This window comes from Branchiostoma belcheri, unplaced genomic scaffold, assembly GCF_001625305.1.
Source record: "Branchiostoma belcheri isolate BF01 breed outbred unplaced genomic scaffold, Haploidv18h27 scaffold65, whole genome shotgun sequence".
NCBI classification, from domain to species: Eukaryota; Metazoa; Chordata; class Leptocardii; order Amphioxiformes; family Branchiostomatidae; genus Branchiostoma; species Branchiostoma belcheri.
This window is the reverse complement of record NW_017804298.1, coordinates 673,404-695,214: the sequence shown is the minus strand read 5'-3', so window position 1 is coordinate 695,214 and position 21,811 is coordinate 673,404. Positions and strand designations below refer to the sequence as shown.

Below are 21,811 nucleotides of genomic sequence, written 5' to 3'. Positions count from 1 at the left end.
CGCAGCGATACTTTGCACTCAATTCTAACCACAATAGATGGTGTGATTTGGTAAAAATTTTTTCTCACACTAAGCTATACATGTACATGTAAGCATATAGCTCATTATTTTTCTCCAGGCTGATATGTATGTATAGACTATTAACTGTATGTGTAACTATGTATGTATACAAATGTATATTAGTGTAATACTAGGACCCATCATCTCACAGGAGTTGCAGTACACTACTTTAATTTGGTAGTAATACGTTGAATACATTTTCTACATCGGATTATTAACTTTTTCATTGTTTTGTATGTAGATGCCAACGAGTGCTTGTCCAACAATGGCGGGTGTGACCACATCTGTACTAACACTGTAGGCAGCTACACCTGCAGCTGTTACAATTCCCTGTACTTCAAGTCCGGAAAACACACCTGCACAGGTAACTTACTGGTACAGGTGGACTTCTTATTCAAGATCCCCGTTGTAGCAAGAATTGTGTTTTTTTCCAGAACCACGATTCTGAATAGTATCCAGAACCGTGCCTGGAACAAACCTACGTTCTTGGATACGCGGAGACCATCCAGAACCGTGCCTGATCCTATCCCTAACCCACTCAGGCATAGAACTAGAAAGTTGAGGATCTGGATACAATGGGCTCCTCTCTTTTTCCCTTTGCTTTTGTGTGTGTGTGTGTGTGTGTGTGTGTGTGTGTGTGTGTGTGTGTGTGTGTGTGTGTGTGAGTGTGTGTGTGTGTGTGTGTGTGTATGTGTGCGTGTGCGTGTGTATGTGTGTGTGTGTGCGTGTGTGTGTGCGTGCGTATGTGTGCGTGCGTGTTACTTCTACAAGAGTGCCATTATAGAAGCATAGAAGTTGTTAGAATGGAAAAGCTTACAAAAAGACACAGATAATGCACGCTTAGTCTTATAATGGAGGAGCAAATACGAACTTTGCCTTTATACTCTTTTCCACTACATCCCAATGTAATCTTATCCTAGTCACTTAGTCTCATTGTAGTTCAAGTACTAGACAGTAGGGCTTACATTTGAACTATACATGGCTTACGTTTACACCAGGCCTTCTTACTAGCAACTTTGCCCCGTCAATGTTGTCATGGTATTAAGCAGATCTAAATGTTTGCCCTTTCAAGTTAAAACGTTACTACAGTTACCTGCAGCTGAGCCCAGGCGGCTTGTGACTTCAAAGTGGAAGAAATTTTCTCTGCTAGACTGGCTTCAAAATATCGTGTCGCGTTCGCGGCGTCGGCACAGGACTGATTTTTGGTTGTATCTACAACTTAAATTGCATTCCATGTGTTCTTAGGAACGGTTTTCATTGTCATCATGCAAACGGTTGATTTTTGAGACTTTTTCAAAGACCTTTACTACCCCGCAAGCCGTCGCGTTCTACTCCGCGAAAACGAAAAAGGTGTACCAAGATGGCTACTGTTTCCCTTGCGCTTCTCATGCTGGTGACACTGGGACAATCATGGAGCCTACCGGATCATATGTGGGGTAAGTCTGTAACGAAATACCTGCCATGCTATTTCAGCATTTAAACGCTAACGCTATCTATCGGTATTTGCCGTTTTCAACAGTAGAACACGTATCTTGTATGTATGTCAGTAGCCAATCGCCGTAGCCAATTTTAGAAATCCGTAATCATATCTCCATCAAGATTCAGTACGCACACGCTTTTCTTTCCTATTTTTCTTTATCTGCAAGCATTGGTTAATTACTCCCTATTCCAAGCTTTCTTTCTAGTTCGTTTTTTTTTCTCACTTTCGCACTTCGTTTTTTTCTCTCTTTTTTTTTAATATCTTTTCAAATATATTTACATTGTAGGACCACATCATGACCATCAAATTTTCTATTTTTAGGGACGCCAGAAAAGACACAGCTCGTTTGTGAACACAAGACGTTGTATCTTACATGCAGACCGCGTTTTAAGCTCCAAGTAAATGACGCCTTATACGGCCGTAAGAGGCGCAGTCCTTGCCAAGACCGGCGCATACGAAACACAAACTGTAGGAGCTCCTCAAGCCTGTCCACAGTGAGAAAATACTGCCAGGGACGTCCCAGTTGTAGCGTAAGGGCCTCCAACAGCGTGTTCGGGGATCCTTGCCGCGGAACTTTCAAGTATTTGGAGATCAAGTTCAGATGCATTGGCCGTGAGTGTTGTTTGAATGTTTATAGTGCATACATTGTACCACATCATCTCTGTACGTTGGTCAGTTGCACCTAAGCCATCACACACCTCCAGTCCGTAACCTTAGTCTGCAAATCACACAATACGCCGCGCAGCTTACTCAAGTACGGCAAAGAGATCTTTAAAAGAGCGTGTTTTGCCCTTACGGCTCACCTGTGCCTTTGTGGCCACCTGGCTGACGTGCTGCACGACTGTTGAGGCCTTGTAGTCGAGTCATACCGAGATCCCGGCTTGTAGTTCACCAGACTTGCAGCCGACGCGGTACAGAGGAGGGTGGTGAGCAGCCACGGCCACAGCGGGCCCGGGCGTACCGCCGACATTTGTGCTTTGAAGTGAACCTGACAGGTACTAGTAGTAAACACCTTTAGTAGCCTCAGGTGTTTCCTTCCTGGGTGGATCTGAGGTGTCCTATCAGGGCTAGACCACTTGCCTCGCGCGGGGAAAAACCTTGAACACGAATTTGCCTTTGAACAGTTCCCATTATATCCACAGGAAACCATATCCTAGTCCCTTAGTCTCATAGTAGTTCATGTAAAGTATTAAAGACGTTTGAACTAAAGATGGGCTTAAATGTGGGCCAGGGTTTCTTACCAGCAACTTTGTCCGTCCTCTGTTGCCATGGTAATAAGTAAACCTTAATTTCTGCCCTTTCGTCAGAAACCGTTCCCTTGGTTGTTTGATCCCGGACGTCTTGTGGTTTTTCAGTGAAAGAGAGCATCTTCACCTGGTGTGCTGTCTTCAAGTCACGTTCGCGGCGGCGCCGGAACGGGGCGGCTTTCAGTTGTATTTTCTTTTATTCGTAACTTTTAAAGTATCAAGTATTGTGTTTCAGCGCAATATCTGATGTCATTGAGAACGATTTTGCATTGTCATCGAGCAAGTCGTTGGTTTTTAATACTTTTTCAAAGATATTTGCTGCCTCGCGAGCCCTCACGGCGTTCTACTCTGCGGGAACGGAAAAGGTGTGCCATGATGTCTACAGTTTGCCTTGCGCTTGTGGTCCTGTTGACACTGGGACAATCGTGGAGCCTACCGGAAAATATGTGGGGTAAGTCTGTGACGAAATACTTGCCATGTTATTTTAGCATCTGAATGCTGGCTGACATTTTCCTTACTTATCGACAAAAGTTCACAATTGTACGGTTTTAACACATATCTACATGTATTTCAGTCGCCCTCGCCATTTAAAAGAATTATGTAACTTATATCATCGTTCAATTCGCACAAGATATTTTGTCTTTCTGTCTTCATGCTTCAAGAATTTCAAGATTTTACTCTCTCTTTCTTCGTCTTTCTGTCGTCTTTTTTCTCTTTTTCTCTCTTTTTTTCTATCGTTCTCCCCTTTCCTTTTTGCACTTCATTTTCCTTTCCCTCCCTTTCCTACATTCCCTGATACATCAACAGTTACACTTACATAGTGACCAAAAGACCACCGCGGGTCCCTCAATTCCATTTTCTTTTTCCTTGTAGGTACACCACAAGAATCACGGCGCGTCTGTGAAGGCGAGACGCTGTCTCTGACCTGCCAACATGGTCTTAACATCCAGGTAAAGTCTGCCCTGTACGGCCGTACGAGCCTCCATGGCTGCACAGGCTGGCTTAAACATGTGTTCACCACGAACTGTAGGAGCGGTTCCAGCCTGTCTGCTGTAAGAAACCACTGCCAGGGACGCCGTACCTGTAGCGTGCATGCCTCCAACGGCGTGTTCGGGGGAGATCCATGCCGCGGCACGGCCAAGTATCTGGAGGCCACGTATGAATGCACTGGCTGTGAGTTTTGTTCGTATGTTTGTGTGTGCGTACATTGTACCACACTATCTCGGTGTTTTTTGTACTAATAATAGTGTAACGTTAGGGCCTCCAACGGCGTGTTTGGGTATCCTTGCTTCAACGCGTTCAAGTTGTTAGAGGTCAAGTTGAAGTGCATTGGCCGTGGGTTATGTTTGTATGTTTCTAGTGCATACATTATCACACCTTTGTCCAGCTATGTACGTTGGTTAGTTGGATCTTTGCCATTACACACCGGTTAGTACCATTGGTCTTTGTGACAGTTATGGTGTGTTTCTTTTAAGGATTGACGTTTCTTTTAAGGAAGGACCATATATCAAGAATATATGGTCCTTCATACATGGACTGGAGTGTCAAGTCAGAAGAAGGGAAATGCGAATCGAACCTCGTAACAGCCCAAGATTTCTCAGTGAGTTAACCCAAACCCAACCAGGAAATGGCGCCCATCAAAAACAACCACTATCTCGAGCCAACTAAATAGGAGGTCTTGCAGCAACAACAACGCATGGTACGCTGCCGTTCAGCAATTCATCAAAACGGGGACTTCACAACCGCAGCTTTTTACCGTCATTTACAAGCGTTTTGCCCTGATCATACAATCTGCCACGCCGCTTACTGTGTCTCTAGAACGGTAAATGGATCTTTCGAAAGAGACAATGCGGTGGTTTCAGTGGGTGCTGTGCCCTCACCTGTGCCTTTGTGGCCACCTGGCTGACGTGGTGCACGACTGTTGAGGCCCTGTAGTCGTAGTCATACCGAGATCCCGGCTTGTAGTTCACCAGACTTGCAGCCGACGCGGTACAGAGGACGGTGGTGAGCAGCCACGGCCACAGCGGGCCCGGGCGTACCGCCGACATTTGTGCTTTGAAGTGTACGTGACAGGTAGACAAAGGTGTTTCCTTCCAGGTTGTCACATGAGATGTCCTTAAAAGCGCGAACGTCACATGTAATTCAACCGCGCGTCGATCTAGACCTTTCCAGAGTGGGTCTGAGGCGTCATAACTGGACTGCACCACTTTCCTCTCGTGGGGAGGGACGAGGCTTGTGGAACTTTTCTTGGCCACTTGGTCAAATTGTGATGCCTTTTCCATCAGGTGTTCTTGCCGTAAATCTTTTCCATTTCTTTATTAGTCAGTTCCTACAGTGAAAGCCCAACCTTTTCTTTGACCCTCTGAATGGTATGGCCTGTGTCTTCTTTGCACCAGACAGCACTTTTTGTGTATCCTGGTCTGAATACTAGTATACAACAGGCAATTGATTGATCTTAGTAGCGTGAGTGCTCCACTCGTAACTAAGATGTCTCGGGTTCGAGTCCTGACATGCCACAGATCTTGTGCCCTTGGGAAAGGCACTTTACAAGGCTTTCCTAACTTCCCTCAGGGGAAAATGAGTATTGTATTGTCCCCAGTGTTGGTGGTGGCATTAATATAAGTTGAAAAAACTTGAGTGTCACTACGTCTTATGATTAACATGTTAGAATACAAATAAAAAACGAAAAGAAAGAGCGCGATTGGTTTGTCTTTTACATCTAATTTTGTATTTGGGGATCCATAGAGTCTCAAGACGGCAAATATAAAAAGGCATTCAGACAGAATGGTTTCAGGGGTGGCGAAAGGTCACTGCACAAGGAAAGTTGCTAAGGGGGGGGTTAGGTTACGACCCTTAGCAACTTTCCGTGTACATTGACCTTTTTAGTCCCACAGCCTCCCACGTGTGTTCGTATTCATTGTGTGAGCAACAAAAGTTGCAAGATGCAGTTACATTTTTACCCCCCTAAGTTGAAAATAAAATTAAAGAAATTAGGTACGATCAGTTGTACGGGCTGCAGAGCGGCTCTTTGGCTGGCAAGCCTAGTATGGTCCTTATAATTGGCGGAAAAACCTGTAAGTATCACTCACTCACTTAATTACTGCGTCGAGCTCACTCTGAGTCTTCTCATGACAATCTTACATAGAAGATGCTACATACTTTTGAAGAAGTTAAATGTTACATGGTAAATCATAGTCGTATAATTGCTTTTGTGTGAGCTTTTTCGGTGAGACGGAAACAGAACATTTCGTCCACACGGATTGACTGAAACCTTTTCCGTCCCACAACTCACTGATGTTGTGCGACGCGTTCACGACATTCGTAAAACTATTGTACGACGAATGCGAAAAGGCCCTTATAATATATAGTCACAGCTTCTACATTGTTGATAGAGGTTACATCGCTTTAGTAGAACAAAGCTTAAAACGTGTCTGCAATGTGGAGGCGCTTCGCGAAAGCCTACACTTTTTGTGGCTGTTTTCGTACACACAGAAAGACATGGGGCTCGTGAAAACCACCCGGCCCGTGCCGCTGTACTGCCTGACCATAGTCTTGCTGACAATACACTTGGCGTTGTGGTAAGTTGAAAAAGCATTCTTTTGTTCATGATTATGTTATGACAATTATGGATTTATACATGTCATTTAACAGCTAATTCTGGTGCAAAAAAATGTGCTTTGAAAGTTTAGTAAAAATCACATCTTACTCGCGTTCACAGTTCAGGTGACCAGGCTGAGTCCATATACAGAGACGCGTGTAACACTTGGCCCTGTTCAGCTGGTTATACATGCGATAAGGGGAGTGTAGTAGGGACGCCTGGGAGTGGACCGCACTGGAGGGTGTGTGTCGGTAAGATTCAAACGTCGTGGCTCTTTGCACTGACAATCCTAACCGCAACAAATGACCAGTATCTTCCCAAAACCTACCAACATACCAAGTGTCATCGCAATCCATTAATCCATATCGCCATTTTTATAGTGAGACTTTCTTGGTCGTTGTCACATACAGGGACTATGTATATAATCGGTTAGATGATTTTTCATACGTTGATTCAAGATTGACACATAACGGATCTTGTTTGAATTTTCAAGAATGTACGACTGGTTACGTAGAGGCCCAGAACGCGTGTCTGAAGTTCTCTACTGACCGCAAACCGTACCAGGACGCCAGGACAACATGCCAGGCGGAGGGGGCGCGTCTCGTTGTGGCCAAGACTGAAGAAATGAACGATTTTATCGCAGACACCATCAGAAACAGCTACCAAGACAACACATGGATCGGCCTGGACGATCTCAACGGTCCAACGGTGAGTTAACCTTAAAGCTTAAATAAGCTTAAATCCTAACTAAAAGCTTTACAGAGAGCTTGTGGAGTTATTTCGCAGGCTACGAATCCCTCCTGTGGTCCACACTGACAATGAAAAAGTTTTTTATCATTCTTGTCAATTTTGTCCTTTTACGTAAGCAAAGGCAAATCTTCCTATTTCAGGTGCCATTTCTTGTTTCATTCCTCGTAGTGTTTGTATACTAGTACTTTAAATGTCTGTACTAGGATCATGGGAAGTACAAGTCCGATACTTGCTCTTAATTCAAATCATTTTGACTAATTTTCATTTTAGCACCACTTCGTCTGGAGTGACGGCAGCATTCTGACTTACAACAACTGGTATACAAACCAACCAGACTATGCCGGCTTGGAACAATGTGTGGAGATCGGCCCAGAGTACGGCTACAACTGGAACAACCACCAGTGCCATTTTCACAAGCACTACGTCTGCGAGAAAAGTGTGTTGACCCAATCGTTTGCAAACTGCACACAATATATCATTTACCCCCATATTGAGTGAGCTTCTGAGTCGAAGCATAAGTTTGAGTTGACTTACGATTGGACTCAGGAGCTTGGACCTTTACTGACACGACGTCTCAAAAGCAAACAACATGTACAGGATGTAAAAGTTCTGATATCTGCCATATCCCAGCTGTTGTAATACTTTATGCAGATTTACAAGGGGACAAATGCTAGCAAAACGCTTGGACTTGTAATGCTAGCAAAACGAACATAAACTTTCGCCTTTGAACAGCTTTCATATCATATCCCCAGCAAACCATATCCTAGTCCCTTAGTCTCTCATTTCATGTTAAGTAAGACTAGTTAATCATACATGGGTTTAAGTGCAGGCCAGGCTTTCTTACTTGCAGCTGTTGCGCCACTGTTGCCATGGTAATACGTACACCGTATTTTCTGCCTTTTCGTCAGAAACGGTCTCCAGAGTTACCTGATCCCCGGCGCTTGTGGTTTTTGAGTAGAAGAAGAACGGGCTTCAGAATAGCTTGTTGCGTTCCTGGTGTCGGTACGGGCGGCTTTTCGGCCGTATCTTCAACTTTAATTACACTCTAGCGCCATGTCTGATGCGTATTGTCAAACAGAAAAACAGTAGTATGATAGCATGCAGCCTATATACAATTGGGAAAGATTTTCGTTGTAGTCATCTTAAACAAACTGTTGACTTTTTAAAGATATTTGCTGCTCGCGTTCTTCTCTGTCGTCATCTTAAGCAAAGTGTTGATTTTTACGACTTTTATCAACATATTTGTTGCCTCGCGTGCCCTCGCGTTCTTCTATGTGGGAGAGGTGTGCCATGGTTACTGTTTGCCTTGCACTTTTCATCTCGTTGACTCTTGGACAATCATGGAGCCTACCGAACAATATGTGGGGTAAGTCTCTTACGAAATACTTGCCATGATATTTTAGCATCAAAACTCTTTGACAATTGCAATTTTCACGCGTCTGGTACTGTATTTCTCTTGCCGTCGCCATTATCAAAAAATCATTCAATTCGAAAAAGATTTTTCTTTTCGGACTCTCTACTCCAAGCTTTCTTCAACTCTTTCTCATCTCTTTCCTGTCTTTTTTTCTTTCTCCCTTTTATGCTCCTTTTTTTCTCTCGTTTTTCTACTTTAATTCTCTGATTCTCTGACAGTTATATTTACTATTTCCTCTTTATTTCTAGGCACACCACAAAAGACACGTCCCTGTCCTGCAGATGGCCGCTGAAGATCCAGGTAAACTCCGCCCTGTACGGTCGCACCCGGCGCGGCCCCTGTAACACCAGACCTGTCTACACCTTAAACTGTAGGAGTGGTTCCAGCCTGTCTGCTGTGAGAAACCGTTGCCAGGGACGCCGCACCTGCAGTGTAGCCGCTGAAAACAGCGTGTTCGGGGATCCGTGCGTCCACACGTTCAAGTTTTTGGAAGTCGCGTATCGATGCATTGGCTGTAAGTTTGTATGTATATGTTTGTAGTGTATCATTGCATCACACCAGTCCTATATTTTGACTCTTTGGGTTTGAGCCATTATACTTTAGGTTTTATGTGCTTGATGTGATACTTCCTTGCCAAAGCTTTTTTGTCAAGCTTTGCGCTCTCACCGAAGCAGCAAAATGCAAATCGTAGCTTTTAATGATAATGGCAAGGCTGGGATTTGAACTCACGACCTTTTGGTCCAAAAGCGGGGTTGTTAGCACCTATATATCTGACCCTTTGTACGTTTATGTCCCAGAAAATGGCCAGGAGCGGAATACCTCTTAATAGCTGGCCCGGACCCACCGTCGCCATTTGTCAAGTCATGCACAGCCCGAACGACAAGTAAACAACACGTCGAACAGGGATGAACAACTTGTCTCTTGTGGCGAGGGGCGAAGCTTGTATACATTTTCTTGGCCACTTTTGCTGGCTTTTCCACTAGGTGTTCTTGCCACATCGGTAAATCTTGCTCTGGTTAGCGTATCCCCAATTCGAACCTTTCTCATTTCGTGATTAGTCGTTTCATAGGGTAAAAGTTCATCTTGACCCTCTGAATGGTGCGACCCATGTCTTTATCCAGGGTGCTTTATCGCATTTTTTATCTAGTCATGCACAGCCTAAAACTTGGAAGCACGGCGCTTAGTACCAGTATAGCTTCCTTCACAAATACCTTGTTTGGCCGTCACAGCTCCAAATGCGTCTACCGATTTTCCCTACACTTGTCATCCTGATGGCATGGGTGCAGGCACAGAGTCTACCGGATGACATGTGGGGTAAGTCTTTGTAGTCGAAGAAGGACGGAATACCTTTTGTGCAAGGATTTAAACTCTGACATATTTGTTGTACTTCCTGCCTCATTTTCCCATATCAACAGTTTCATTGAATTTTACACAGCGGCGAAAGCAGAACTATCAATTTCTTCCTGTTTTGTAGGTACATCAGAAAAAACACGGCGCGCTTGTGAAGAAGAGACGCTGTCTCTGAACTGCCAACCTGGGTTTGAGATCCAGGTAAACTCTGCGTTCTACGGCCGTACCGATCCCCATCACTGCACAGGCTGTTGTTTTAGGTTTGTCTTCACGACAAACTGTAAGAGCTCAAAGCTGTCGACTGTGAGAAATCAATGCGACAGACGGCGTAGCTGTGGCATATGGGTCTCCAACGGCGTGTTCGGGGATCCTTGCTTCGGAACGTTCAAGTATTTGGAGGCTACGTATCAATGCATTGCCCGTGAGTGTTGCTTGCATGTTTGTAATACAACGCACGTAACGCACGATGACAGCTTGCTATACTGTCAAGATAACATAATTAAGGAATTAAGGATATGACAAATGTAATGTAATGTGAAACCAATACAGAACAGGATACGAAGGATACAAAGTTTCGATATAAGTCATCTCATATATATATATATATATATATATATATATATATATATATATATATATATATATATATATATATATATATAGCTTAGTCATTGCAATACACATTGAATAATGAGAAAAATGACCAGGAACGGAAAACCCCTCATACTTTTTTACAGACAGAACTGACCGATTTTACTTCCGCCAGTATTGTTTCTGCCGTTTCCTTATGCAATTATATCCAAGCCCCTTCGTTAATGTTCATGTACTGTAAAGTAGGACGTAGGTTTGAACTATATATATATATAAACCTACATGTAGGCCGGGCTTTCTCAGTACGTAACCCTACACCAACCAGGAAGTGGCGACCGTCAAAAAACAACTATTATGTCAAACCAGGGACGTTATACAGACAAGCCGAGTAAATAGCAGGATTTGCAATAACAACAATGCATGCCAAACTGCCATTCACCAACTTATCCAGACGTAAACTTCACAATCGTAACTTATTTTGCCGGCTGTGTACGCCGGATTACTTATCCTATCACACAATGCGCTGCGCTGTGCCGCTTACTCAAGAATAAGGCAAAGGGATTCTACAAAAGAGACAATGCGGTGGTCTGCCCTTACCTGTGCCTTTGTGGCCACCTGGCTGACGTGCTGCACGACTGTTGAGGCCCTGTAGTCGTAGTCATACCGAGATCCCGGCTTGTAGTTCACCAGACTTGCAGCCGACGCGGTACAGAGGACGGTGGTGAGCAGCCACGGCCACAGCGGGCCCGGGCGTCTGCCCGACATTGTGTTTTTCTAGGTTGCGTGTACTAGTACGTGACAGGTACCCTCGCCGTGCGAAGGTGTATCCTTTTTCCACTGTGCGTCTGAGGTGTCATAGCAGGGCTAGACCACTTGCCCCACGCGGGGAGGGACGAAGCTTCTAAACATTTATGGCCACTTCTCCCTTTACTTGTCCATGCCACACAGGTATGCTTCGCCCGTATTCAGTTCGACTTAACTAAATACAATTGAGGTATTGCTCACTTTTCTGTTCTCCAATGCGTCGGTTCTTTTTTTTATAAAGCTGATGTCACTTTTTCTCTACCCATAGATTGGTACGACCCATGTCTACAAAGCACTCAGTAATCAGACAGGCTATTGTATCCTGATAGATTAATTACACACCTATACGGTCCTACTCAGCCTTTTTTTCTGACTCATGCGACTATTTCTTTCTGACTCATGCAGGGGACGCTTGACTAAGTGCTTACTAGTGACCCGTTTAATCGTTGTTTAGTACCTGAAGGTACATAGTGCGTGCATGCCAAAAATGTCCATGTCTAGAACCGTGTTGTGCTTGGGGATTCTTGTCTTGCTTTGTACTGACGTGGCGACGTGGCGACGCAGGCGACGGCGGCGGTGCAACTGGAGCTGGGGCGGCTGGAGCGGCTGTAGCGCTCCCTGTGGGTACGCGGGCACACAGACCCGCTCGGCTAGCGGCTGTGGCGCACCGGGGCCGGAGACTCGGGCCTGCAACCGGTTCTGTAATAACGGGGGAACTCCCCAGGCGACCTATTGCGACTGTCTGGACGAGTTTTGGAACAGATGCTGCGAGAGCCGTGAGTTTTAATTATGCTGAACTTGCAGTTAACGTTTGTAGTCTCCAACACACTTTAGTAAGATTTAGTCATACAGAACTTGTAGTTAAAGTTTGTAGTCTATAGCTACAAGACACAACACACTCTAGTGAGATTTAGTCATGCTGAACTTGTAGTTAAAGTTTGTAGTCTACGAGACACTACACAGTCTATTGAGTTATGCCTGAGTTGACCCTTGTAATGATGTGCTTCATTGCCATGTGTATTGTATGACATGCATACAATACACAGCCTAGTGTAATACACACCCCAGTTAGTACAAACTCCAGTCAAAGACGTTATGCTCTGTTACCAAATCTGTTGTGGTCACGGGATGATTGTGTCTTATGCCCAAGAACATGGGCCATTTTACTAACAGTACGTTAGCAACTTCAAAGTGCTGATTTTGATGTTTGCCGTGCCTTTGTTTGCACTGTGATACCAATCTTTGGGGTCAGTTATTGCTATTGCGTCATAAAACTTTTCGATGTGGCTTAAGTCCAGGGCGTTGAATGTGTAAGTATTGAACTTGAAACATTTTCTGACACAACTACTAGTAGTTAATTGGGAAACCTGTGTAGAAACATAGGATACATAGCGAATCTTACAAACCACTCCCCAACATCTGCTTGGGGGTCAAACGTTTGAATGATTTTATCTTCGATCTTGCCATAAGTGTTTACCTAAATGTCAAGTGAGTGTGTGTCTGCATACATATGACCTTACGTAACCTGAACTACCTTTACTCCGTACACAAACTCTACCTTAGCCTTAGGCAAATACAAGACTCAACTAACGCACACAGGAAGTTGGTGTACATGTTTGGGCCTGTATCTGAACATGCCGGTCAAAAACTATGACTTGCACTAATTATTTAACATTTAAGCAGGTTTGAATGTGTCTTATTTACAGCACGAAGCTTTTTAAAAACTGATTAAAGGGAAGAATCATGTAAACCTCTAGAGTCAAATGCTCCCCAGAGCAAGCGATCTTGAGTGAGTAAAGGCGCGGTCACATTTCCCAACCCGGGGCCCGGCCGGGCAGTCGTTTGGAACGAAAATTATGATATAAGACAGCATAACACAAAAAAAGTTTTAGAAAATTAACAATGAGCACTATTTGTGTATGCTCTTAATACAAGTTGTTTATTTTTCGTTCACGCAAACAACCCGGCCGGGCCCCGGCTTGGAAATGTGACCGTGCCCTAAGTGAACGCCATGTTGGAGACTGATACACATCTTTAAAATTGTTGTTTGCCTGTTTTCGGTTGTCTGAAGGGGCCGATGGCCAGGAACATGATTCTGTGTACTTTTAATTAGGCACCTGTACCACATACTAGTAAATTTAAAAGCATTTGCCGCCAAAACACGCAGCATATAGACCCATTTCGATTTCGTTTATCTAGACATAAACTTCGAAACCGTAACTTTTCGCCCGTCTGGCAACACATGCGCTGCGCCTCTTATCCAAGAGCGGCAAAGGGATCTTTCAAAAGAGATCTTTCAAGTTCTTGCCCTCACCTGTGCCTTTGTGGCCACCTGGCTGACGTGCTGCACGACTGTTGAGGCCCTGTAGTCGTAGTCATACCGAGATCCCGGCTTGTAGTTCACCAGACTTGCAGCCGACGCGGTACAGAGGACGGTGGTGAGCAGCCACGGCCACAGCGGGCCCGGGCGTACCGCCGACATTTGTGCTTTAGAAGTTGTGTGTACTAGTACGTGACAGGTACCCTTGTCGTGTAGAGGTGTTTTTCCTTTCCAGTGTCTGAGGTGTCACAGCAGAGCTAGACCACTTGCCCCTTGCGTGGAGGGACGTAGCTTTCATGGCCACTTTTCTGCTAACTTGTCCATAACACACAGGTATACCTCTTGTATTCAGTTTGACGTAACTGAATACGAATGATGTATTACTTTCTTGCGTCGGTTCTTTTTTTTACAAAGCCGATGTCATTTTTCCACCCTTGGAAAAAGGGTGCTCGTCATTTTTCCACCCTTGGAAAAAGGGTGCTCCATGTCTATATTGCATCAGGCAAACCGCTATTGTGTCATGCAGAACATACCTTTACGGTACATACTCACCCGTTCTAGGTAAGCAGGGTGCACAAAGAAGTGCTCTGTAGGCACAAAGAAGTGCTCTTTCTGCCAAAAAGTGCTCTGTAGTTACCCATTTAATCGTTGCTGACGGTGTAAGTTTATGTAGGTTGCATCAAAATGGCTGTGTTTAGAACCTTGTTGAGGTTGGGGATACTTGTCTTGCTTTGTACTGGCGTGGCATCGTGGCGACGCAGGCGTCGGCGGCGGTGCAACTGGCACTGGGCCGGCTGGGGAGCTTGTAGTGCGCCCTGTGGGAACGCGGGCACACGGACCCGCCATGCCAGCGGCTGTGGCGCTCCGGGGCCAGAGACTGTGGCCTGCAACCGGTTCTGTCATAACGGTGGGACGGCCCTGGCATATTCCTGCTCGTGTCCGGACGAGTTTTGGAACACCTGCTGTGGCAGCCGTGAGTTTTTTTTGCTGAACTTGCAGTTAAAGTTTGCAGAGTCCAGGACACTACACACTTTTTAGTCATACTGAACTTGTACTTAAAGTTTGTGGTCCATAGCTACAAGACACAAGACACTCTGGTGGGATTTAGTCATGCTGAACTTGTAGTTTAAGTTTGTAGTCTACGAGACACTACACAGTCTATTGAGTTATGCCTGAGTTGACCCTTGTAATGATGTCCTTCATTGCCATGTGTACTGTATGACATGCATACAATACACAGCCTAGTGTAATACACACCCCAGTTAGTACAAACTCCAGTCAAAGACGTTATGCTCTGTTACCAAATCTGTTGTGATCATGGGATGACTGTGTCTTATGCCCAAGAACATGGGCCATTTTACTAACAGTACGTTAGCGAGTTCAAAGTACTGATTTTGATGTTTGCTGTACCGTTGTTTGCACTATGATACCCATCTTTGACGTCACTTTATTGCGTCATAAAACTTTTCGATGTGGCTAAAATCCAGGGCGTTGAATGTTTAACTTTAAGTATTGAACTTGAAACATTTTCTGACACACAACTACTAAGAGTTAATTGGGAAACCTGTGTAAAACATAGGATACATAGAGAATGTTACAAACCACTTCCCAACATCTGCTTGGGGGTCAAACGTTTGAATGATTTTATCTTCGATCTTGCCATAAGTGTTTACCTAAATGTCAAGTGAGTGTGTGTCACTCTGCATACATATGACCTTAAGTAACCTGAACTACCTTTACTCCGTACACAAACCCTACCTTAGCCTTATAGGCAAATACAAGACTCAGCTAACACACACAGGAAGTTGGTATACATGCCGGGGCGCACGTATCTAAACATACCATGACTTGCACTAATCAAACGTCTGAAGAGGTTTGAATGTGCCTAAGTGACGGCACGAAGCGTTTAAACCTCATTAAAAGGGAATAATCATTGACAAGTGCTCGTCGGTGCAAGCGAGGATAATTATGAGTGAGTGAGTGAGTGAGTGAGTGAGTGAGTGAGTGAGTGAGTGAGTGAGTGAGTGAGTGAGTGCCAAGTGAGAGACTGATATGCATCTTTGAAAAAAAGTTGTTTGCCTGTTGTAGTTTGGCCATTGGCCAGGGACATGACTCTGTGTACTTTTAATTAGGCACCTACACCGCATTGTATGAAGTCTTTGCCACCAGAATACACAGTATGCAGACTAGAACAGACAAACAACATTTTCAAAGATGTATACCGGCCTCTCTTTTGACACTCTCACTCACTCACTAACTCACTCACTCACACACACACATACACTCTCACTCACTCACACACACTCTCACTCATTCACTCACTCACTCTCTCACTCACTCACTCACTCACTCATTCTCTCACCCACTCACTCACTCATTCACTCACTCACACTCTCACTCATTCACTCACTCACTCACTCACACACACACACTCTCACTCATTCACTCACTCACACACACTCTCACTCACTCACACTCTCACTCACTCACTCACTCACTCACTCACTCACTCACTCACTCACTCACCCACTCCTTGGTACTCCTAAGAATATTGTGCAACCATAGACAATGGACGTGATGCGTGAACCCAACAATTGGGGCTTACAGTACAATTTAACCTCTGTCAGTCTAATGTAACCTTCATGACATGAAACATGAAAGCGTACAAGATACACATTCAATTATTCATGAACTGTATGATCTATCTCTTACGGAACAAAGAAAATGAAAGTGAAACTGTCTGAACGACACACCCTTTCATTATGGGTGACGTCACTACTTGTAGGCAACTAAACTAGCTATAAAAACCACGCCCTGTTTCCGTCCTGTTTTCGAGTTAGGTCGAAACTATTATGATTCCTTTAGTCTCCACCAGACTCAATTGCAGGCTAAATGAATTGTAGAAATTGGCCTAAAGAGAATGTAGCTGACCAGGGGAGTTGGCCAGCCAGAGAGGGTCCAGTTTATTTACCTCTTTAGGCCGATTTCTACTACATGTATTTATTCAGACTGCAAACAAATCTGGTTGAGACTATAATTCCATAGAGTAGGGGAACGTTGTTAACTTAATAAAGCCACATGATGTGTCTGTTTCGCGCGAAGGACCATTTCAGTGTTAACTTTATTTGATAATTTGGTGTTTTGGCTAGTTAGTAAGTAGGTCTAGTGGTACTATATATACTAGTGTGGTGTAAGGTACAGTAAACTAACTTTAAGGACAGCCTATACTGAGCATCTTGTCCCTTGCACCAGCGCCAGTCTATAGATTTGATAAGGTACTCCTTCGTAGCAATGACGCGTAAAAGTTGTTTTTTCAGCAAGTCTTGCGCCAGTTCAAGTCAAGAACTTAGCAGAAAGGAACGCTAACCATGCCCATGGTGTTAAAGCCCTGTTTACAGTTGGTTTTACTAAAGAGATCATTCGTAGCGATGGGAAGATGACAGACTAGAGACGGTATTCTGGTTTTACTAAAGAGGTTATAACCTCTTTGGTTTTACTAAAGGTACATGTACGCAGCCTTTGGTGTTGACTTCATGCCTGACAATGTTGTCGGTAATTCTATAGGCCCGTGGATTGTGTAATCACTCGGCGCGCCTTTGTTCGGGGTTTGTAAGGTAAACATCTTTGGTTGCTCAAGCCAGTGAGCGGTGAAAGAATGGGATGAAAGAGTAGTAGTTCCTTTATTGAGTTTTTGGGGACATCAGAACGCCTTTTCCGGGTAAAGGTACTTTCCTTCTAGGAAAAGAACAACGACTTTTCTCCCTAGTCTAAGCAATGTAAGTCAAGCGAACGTCACCAATAGCAGTGCAAATTGCCACAACATAACATCGCTTCATGAAGAAAAGAAACGCACAAAATGCTCTTTGTGCTGTTATTTCAAAACAGTCGACCCATTTCCTGGTCTGATTGTAGGCCATGCCCACACTAGTTAACTCAATAGTGTCGCTATACAGGTTAGCTCCTCGGCTCCAGGGCCAAGCTGTCCCAAGGACATTTTACCATAGTATTCATTATTAGCCTGGCGTCGTGATATTCTACCTCTAATTGCTTCTCCACAGAATATATGCACACACTACGTACGTACTAGCTCCTCGGCTCCAGGGTTAGCCTGGATGCCAGACTGTTGCCAGGGCCAGTGTACAGGCTAGATCCTCGGCTCCAGGGCTAGCCTGGGTGGCAGACTGTTGCTAGGGCAAATATACAGGCTAGTTCCTCGGCTCCAGGGTTAGCCTGGATGCCAGACTGTTGTCAGGACCAGTATACAGGCTAGCTCCTTTGCTCCAGGGTTAGCCTGGATGCCAGACTGTTACCAGGACCAGTATACAGTCTAGCTCCTCGGCTCCATGGCTAGCCTGGGTGCCATACTATTGCCAGGGTCAATATACAGACTAGCTCCTCTGCTCCATGGCTAGCCTGGGTGCCAGACTGTTGCCAGGGCCAGTATACAGGCTAGCTCCTCAGCTCCATGGCTAGCCTGGGTGCCAGACTGTTGCCAGGGCCAGTATACAGGCTAGCTCCTCGACTCCATGGCTAGCCTGGGTGCCATGCTATTGCCAGGGTCAATATACGGGCTAGCTGCTTAGCTCCAGGGCTAGCCTGGGTTCAAGTGAAGACTATTGCCAGGGCCAGTATACAGACTAGCTCCTCGGCTCCATGGCTAGTCTGGGTGCCAGACTACTAGTATATTGTCAGGCAAGTATACAGACTAGTGCCTTGGCTCCAGGGCTAGCCTGGGAGCCAAACTGGTGTCAGGGCCAGTATATAGGCTAGCTCCTCGGTTCCAGGGCGAAGTTGTACCGAAGGAAATTTTACCACAGATACCTCTCAGTTAGACCCTGAGCATCTGGGGCCGGCATGTATACTGGCTCTGAGAACAGTCTGGCATCTAGGCTAAGGTCCTTGGTCATACTAGTACGGTACGGTGTTTTCCTTACCTGCGCCTTTGTGGCCACCTGGCTGACGTGCTGCACGACTGTTGAGGCCCTGTAGTCGTAGTCATACCGAGATCCCGGCTTGTAGTTCACCAGACTTGCAGCCGACGCGGTACAGAGGACAGTGGTGAGCAGCCACGGCCACAGCGGGCCCGGGCGTCTCCAGCTTGCCGCCATTTAGCATGAAAGCTCCCCTGTACTGATAAGTAGCGATGTCGCGGATTTTAAAATATACATTCTCACGCTTTAAGTCCTTGTATCCTTACGGCTGTACGGTTTCTACTTTTTGGCCCTTTTGCGAAGGGAAGAACAACTTCCTTATGCAGACTAGACCATTGCCTAGGGGTGGGGAGGTAACGTGGTTTTATAAATAAGGAGAACAGGTGTTTGTGCCTATCATTATATAATATCTGCTGAGTGCCAATGGATGTTACTTAACGATGGCGGCGGTGACTGTAAGTGTAATACAAGCATCATAATTTGTGTCAAAACGGCAAGAGAAATGGAAATGCATGACGAGATAAAGACTGTGGCTTCTACGCTTACATCACCTAGTCAACTAGTCACAAGGTGTTTTTATCATACCTGCTTCTGAACCTGCTGTTTTCATCGCTCTAGGCTGGGTCCCTTCAACAGAGATAAACAAAGGCTTCTTTGTTTAGCTGATGAGACTTGGATTTCTCCCATTCATGGAATCAATAGAAACACATAAAGGAGAGGAGATAGAATTTCTTCTTGGTAGAACCTCTTTTCTCTGAAAGCTGCTTTTTACTGTCAATAAGGAAGTAAAGACAGGGGACATTTCTAGTTTTTCTCGGCGACAATCACATAAAAAAATGGCCAGCATAAGAATCTTAGTGACCGCTGGGATAGTGTTGTTGCTCTGTGTGGACGTTACGGCGATATTCTGGAGTCGAAGGCGCCGGCGGCGGTGCAACTGGCACTGGAACAGTTGGGGACCCTGTAGCGCTCCCTGTGGGTACGCAGGCATACAGACCCGCTCGGCTAGCGGCTGTGGCGCACCGGGGCCGCAGACTCAGGCCTGTAACCGGTTCTGTCATAACGGTGGGACGGCCCTGTCGCACTCCTGCTCGTGTCCGGACGAGTTTTGGAACACCTGCTGCGGCAGTCGTGAGTTTTAATCTTGCTGAACTTGCAGAAATTCTTTATAATACACTTTACCTTACACTTATTGGGTGCCATCATCTTGCCAAGTGCTAAGTAATAGTACATGACTGGTTCGTTCTTTCTGCAAGTCCTTGGTATAAGACGTACTATGGAGTTAAATAATGTTTCTACCTCCATGGACGTACGAAGTAGTTGTATTAGTCAGGTGAAAAGCTATCTCATGACTGTCGCACTGTTTCCGCGTTTTTATGGATGAAGTGCTGTTTTCGTGCCTGCCTAGCAACCTGAACGTAGGCATGCCTGGTAACAACAAATAAGATTCTTTATTGACACAACAAAAAAGTACAGGGACTTTTGTGTGGTCTTCTACAACTTAACTAAAGATCTAACAAAGCTAACTACATGTGAGGATAACGTCATCTTACGTACAGTGTAAAAATATATGTAGTATATAGACGCAAAAGACGTCAAGATCTGCTTTGCCTAACTTGTTCCACCTGCCTACCTGGCCCATGGTCCGGGCATTGGGGACACAAGGTAGACGTAAAGATGAAAATTTGCCTCTACAAGTACCCTAATATTGTGAGCAAAACGTGTTTTGTCATGGTTGGCGCACAAATATTTCGGTTTTCACGGATGAAGTTGGGGTAAACAACAGGAGTGACAAACTGGTTCAAAAAGATTCACTGAGATGGTGAAATTAATAGGAACGGAAAACCACTCATACTTCTTTACGAACAGGACTATTGAATACTTTTACTTCCGTCAGTATTTTTTTCTACCGTTTCCTTACAGAATTATATCCAAGCCCCTTTATTAGTGTTCATGTACTGTAAAGTGGGACGTACGTTTGAACTATTAACCTACATGTAGGCCGGGCTTTGTAAGTAACCCAACCCTAACCAGGAAGGGGCGCCTGTGTTGTGTCGACACAAAAGACAAGGCCTGTGCTGTCTAAGGGCTGAACTTGTTCTAACCGCCTAGTACCTGGTCCCTCGCCATGACCTGGTCGCTGGGGGTACAAGTTAGGCATAAAGAAGTAGACTTGAAGAACCTACCCTTATTGTGAACAGAACTTGTTTTGTCATGGTTGACGCACAAGTATTTCGGTTTTCATGGATGAAGTTGAGGGCTAAACAACGAGTTTGTGTCAATGTTATTCCATGACCGGACTTGTATTGTAGACACAAAAGAGGAATGTCTTGCTCCAGGGTTTACTCTTGTTTGTCTTTTGTGAGCCTGGTAGCACTGAAGCGTGTGATTGCTTTGGAACAGAACTGCCCTGGTAGCGAAAACGTCACCAACTTTTACGTGACACACATACCTTACCTAGCTTTAGAAGAAAACCATGGTTTCTACCATTTGTACCCCTAGACTAGAATATAGATATCTGATCATCCCCGCTTATTTTATCACACCTGCTTTTGAACGTCTTCGCTCATGGGTCTCGCCAGCTTAACAAATGCTTCTTTTGAGACGTTGGATTTTCTTGTATTCATGTGGCAAACATTTATAGCCAAGAGAAGAGAGATAGGAGATGTCTTCTCAATAGAATACAAACGGCGTAGAGCTTATTAGATTAGTGCCTCTTTGTTGAAAATCCGCCTTGGGCGAAGAAGACCAAAAAGTCGTCAGCTAGAGCTAGGGGAAGTTATCTGTGTTTTACACATCAAAGTGGGTTGGACTCATGTAGTTTTATAGACGTATACGTTAGTCTCAACTTTAAGAGTGACGTACACTTTGGATATCCTGCTTGTGTGCACAAGAAAAGATAAAGCCGTCAGAACTAGAGGAAACAATTTGTCTTTTACACATCAAAGTTGACGGATTCGCGTAGTTTTATTGCTCCATACGTGAGTCTCAGCTAAGGACTGTGTACACTTTAGATGAGTTTAAAATATATCCCACTCGTGAGGACAAGGTTGAAAAAGCTGTCAAAGTGGGCATCATATGTGCTTTACACATCAAAGGCGAAGGATACAGGTAGTTTTAATGGTGCTTGTGTGACATTTAACCACACAATCCTGCCATATACTCGCCGCATAAGGGCCACCTGCATCAACTACTTATAGCGACGAAAGATCATCAAGATCTTAAGAGTATCTATATTACAGTTTAAACATCTCAGAACCACCACT

At 44.8% G+C, this 21,811-nt stretch overlaps 2 protein-coding genes across 2 annotated transcripts in view; one reads left to right on the top strand and one right to left on the bottom strand.

Annotated features, from left to right (window-relative positions):
* LOC109483571 overlaps positions 1-18,971 on the bottom strand; it is a 74,683-nt gene extending 55,712 nt beyond the window's left edge. Inside the window, exon 1 of the mRNA XM_019786607.1 lies at positions 18,549-18,971. Within this exon, the coding sequence (XP_019642166.1) occupies positions 18,549-18,722 (174 nt within the window). The 5' untranslated portion in view covers positions 18,723-18,971. The remainder of the gene's footprint in view (positions 1-18,548) is intronic.
* Positions 11,259-21,811, top strand: part of LOC109483572 — a 49,884-nt gene continuing 39,331 nt past the window's right edge. The window contains exon 1 of the mRNA XM_019786608.1: positions 11,259-12,070. Coding sequence (XP_019642167.1) covers positions 11,773-12,070 — 298 coding nt within the window. The 5' untranslated portion in view covers positions 11,259-11,772. The remainder of the gene's footprint in view (positions 12,071-21,811) is intronic.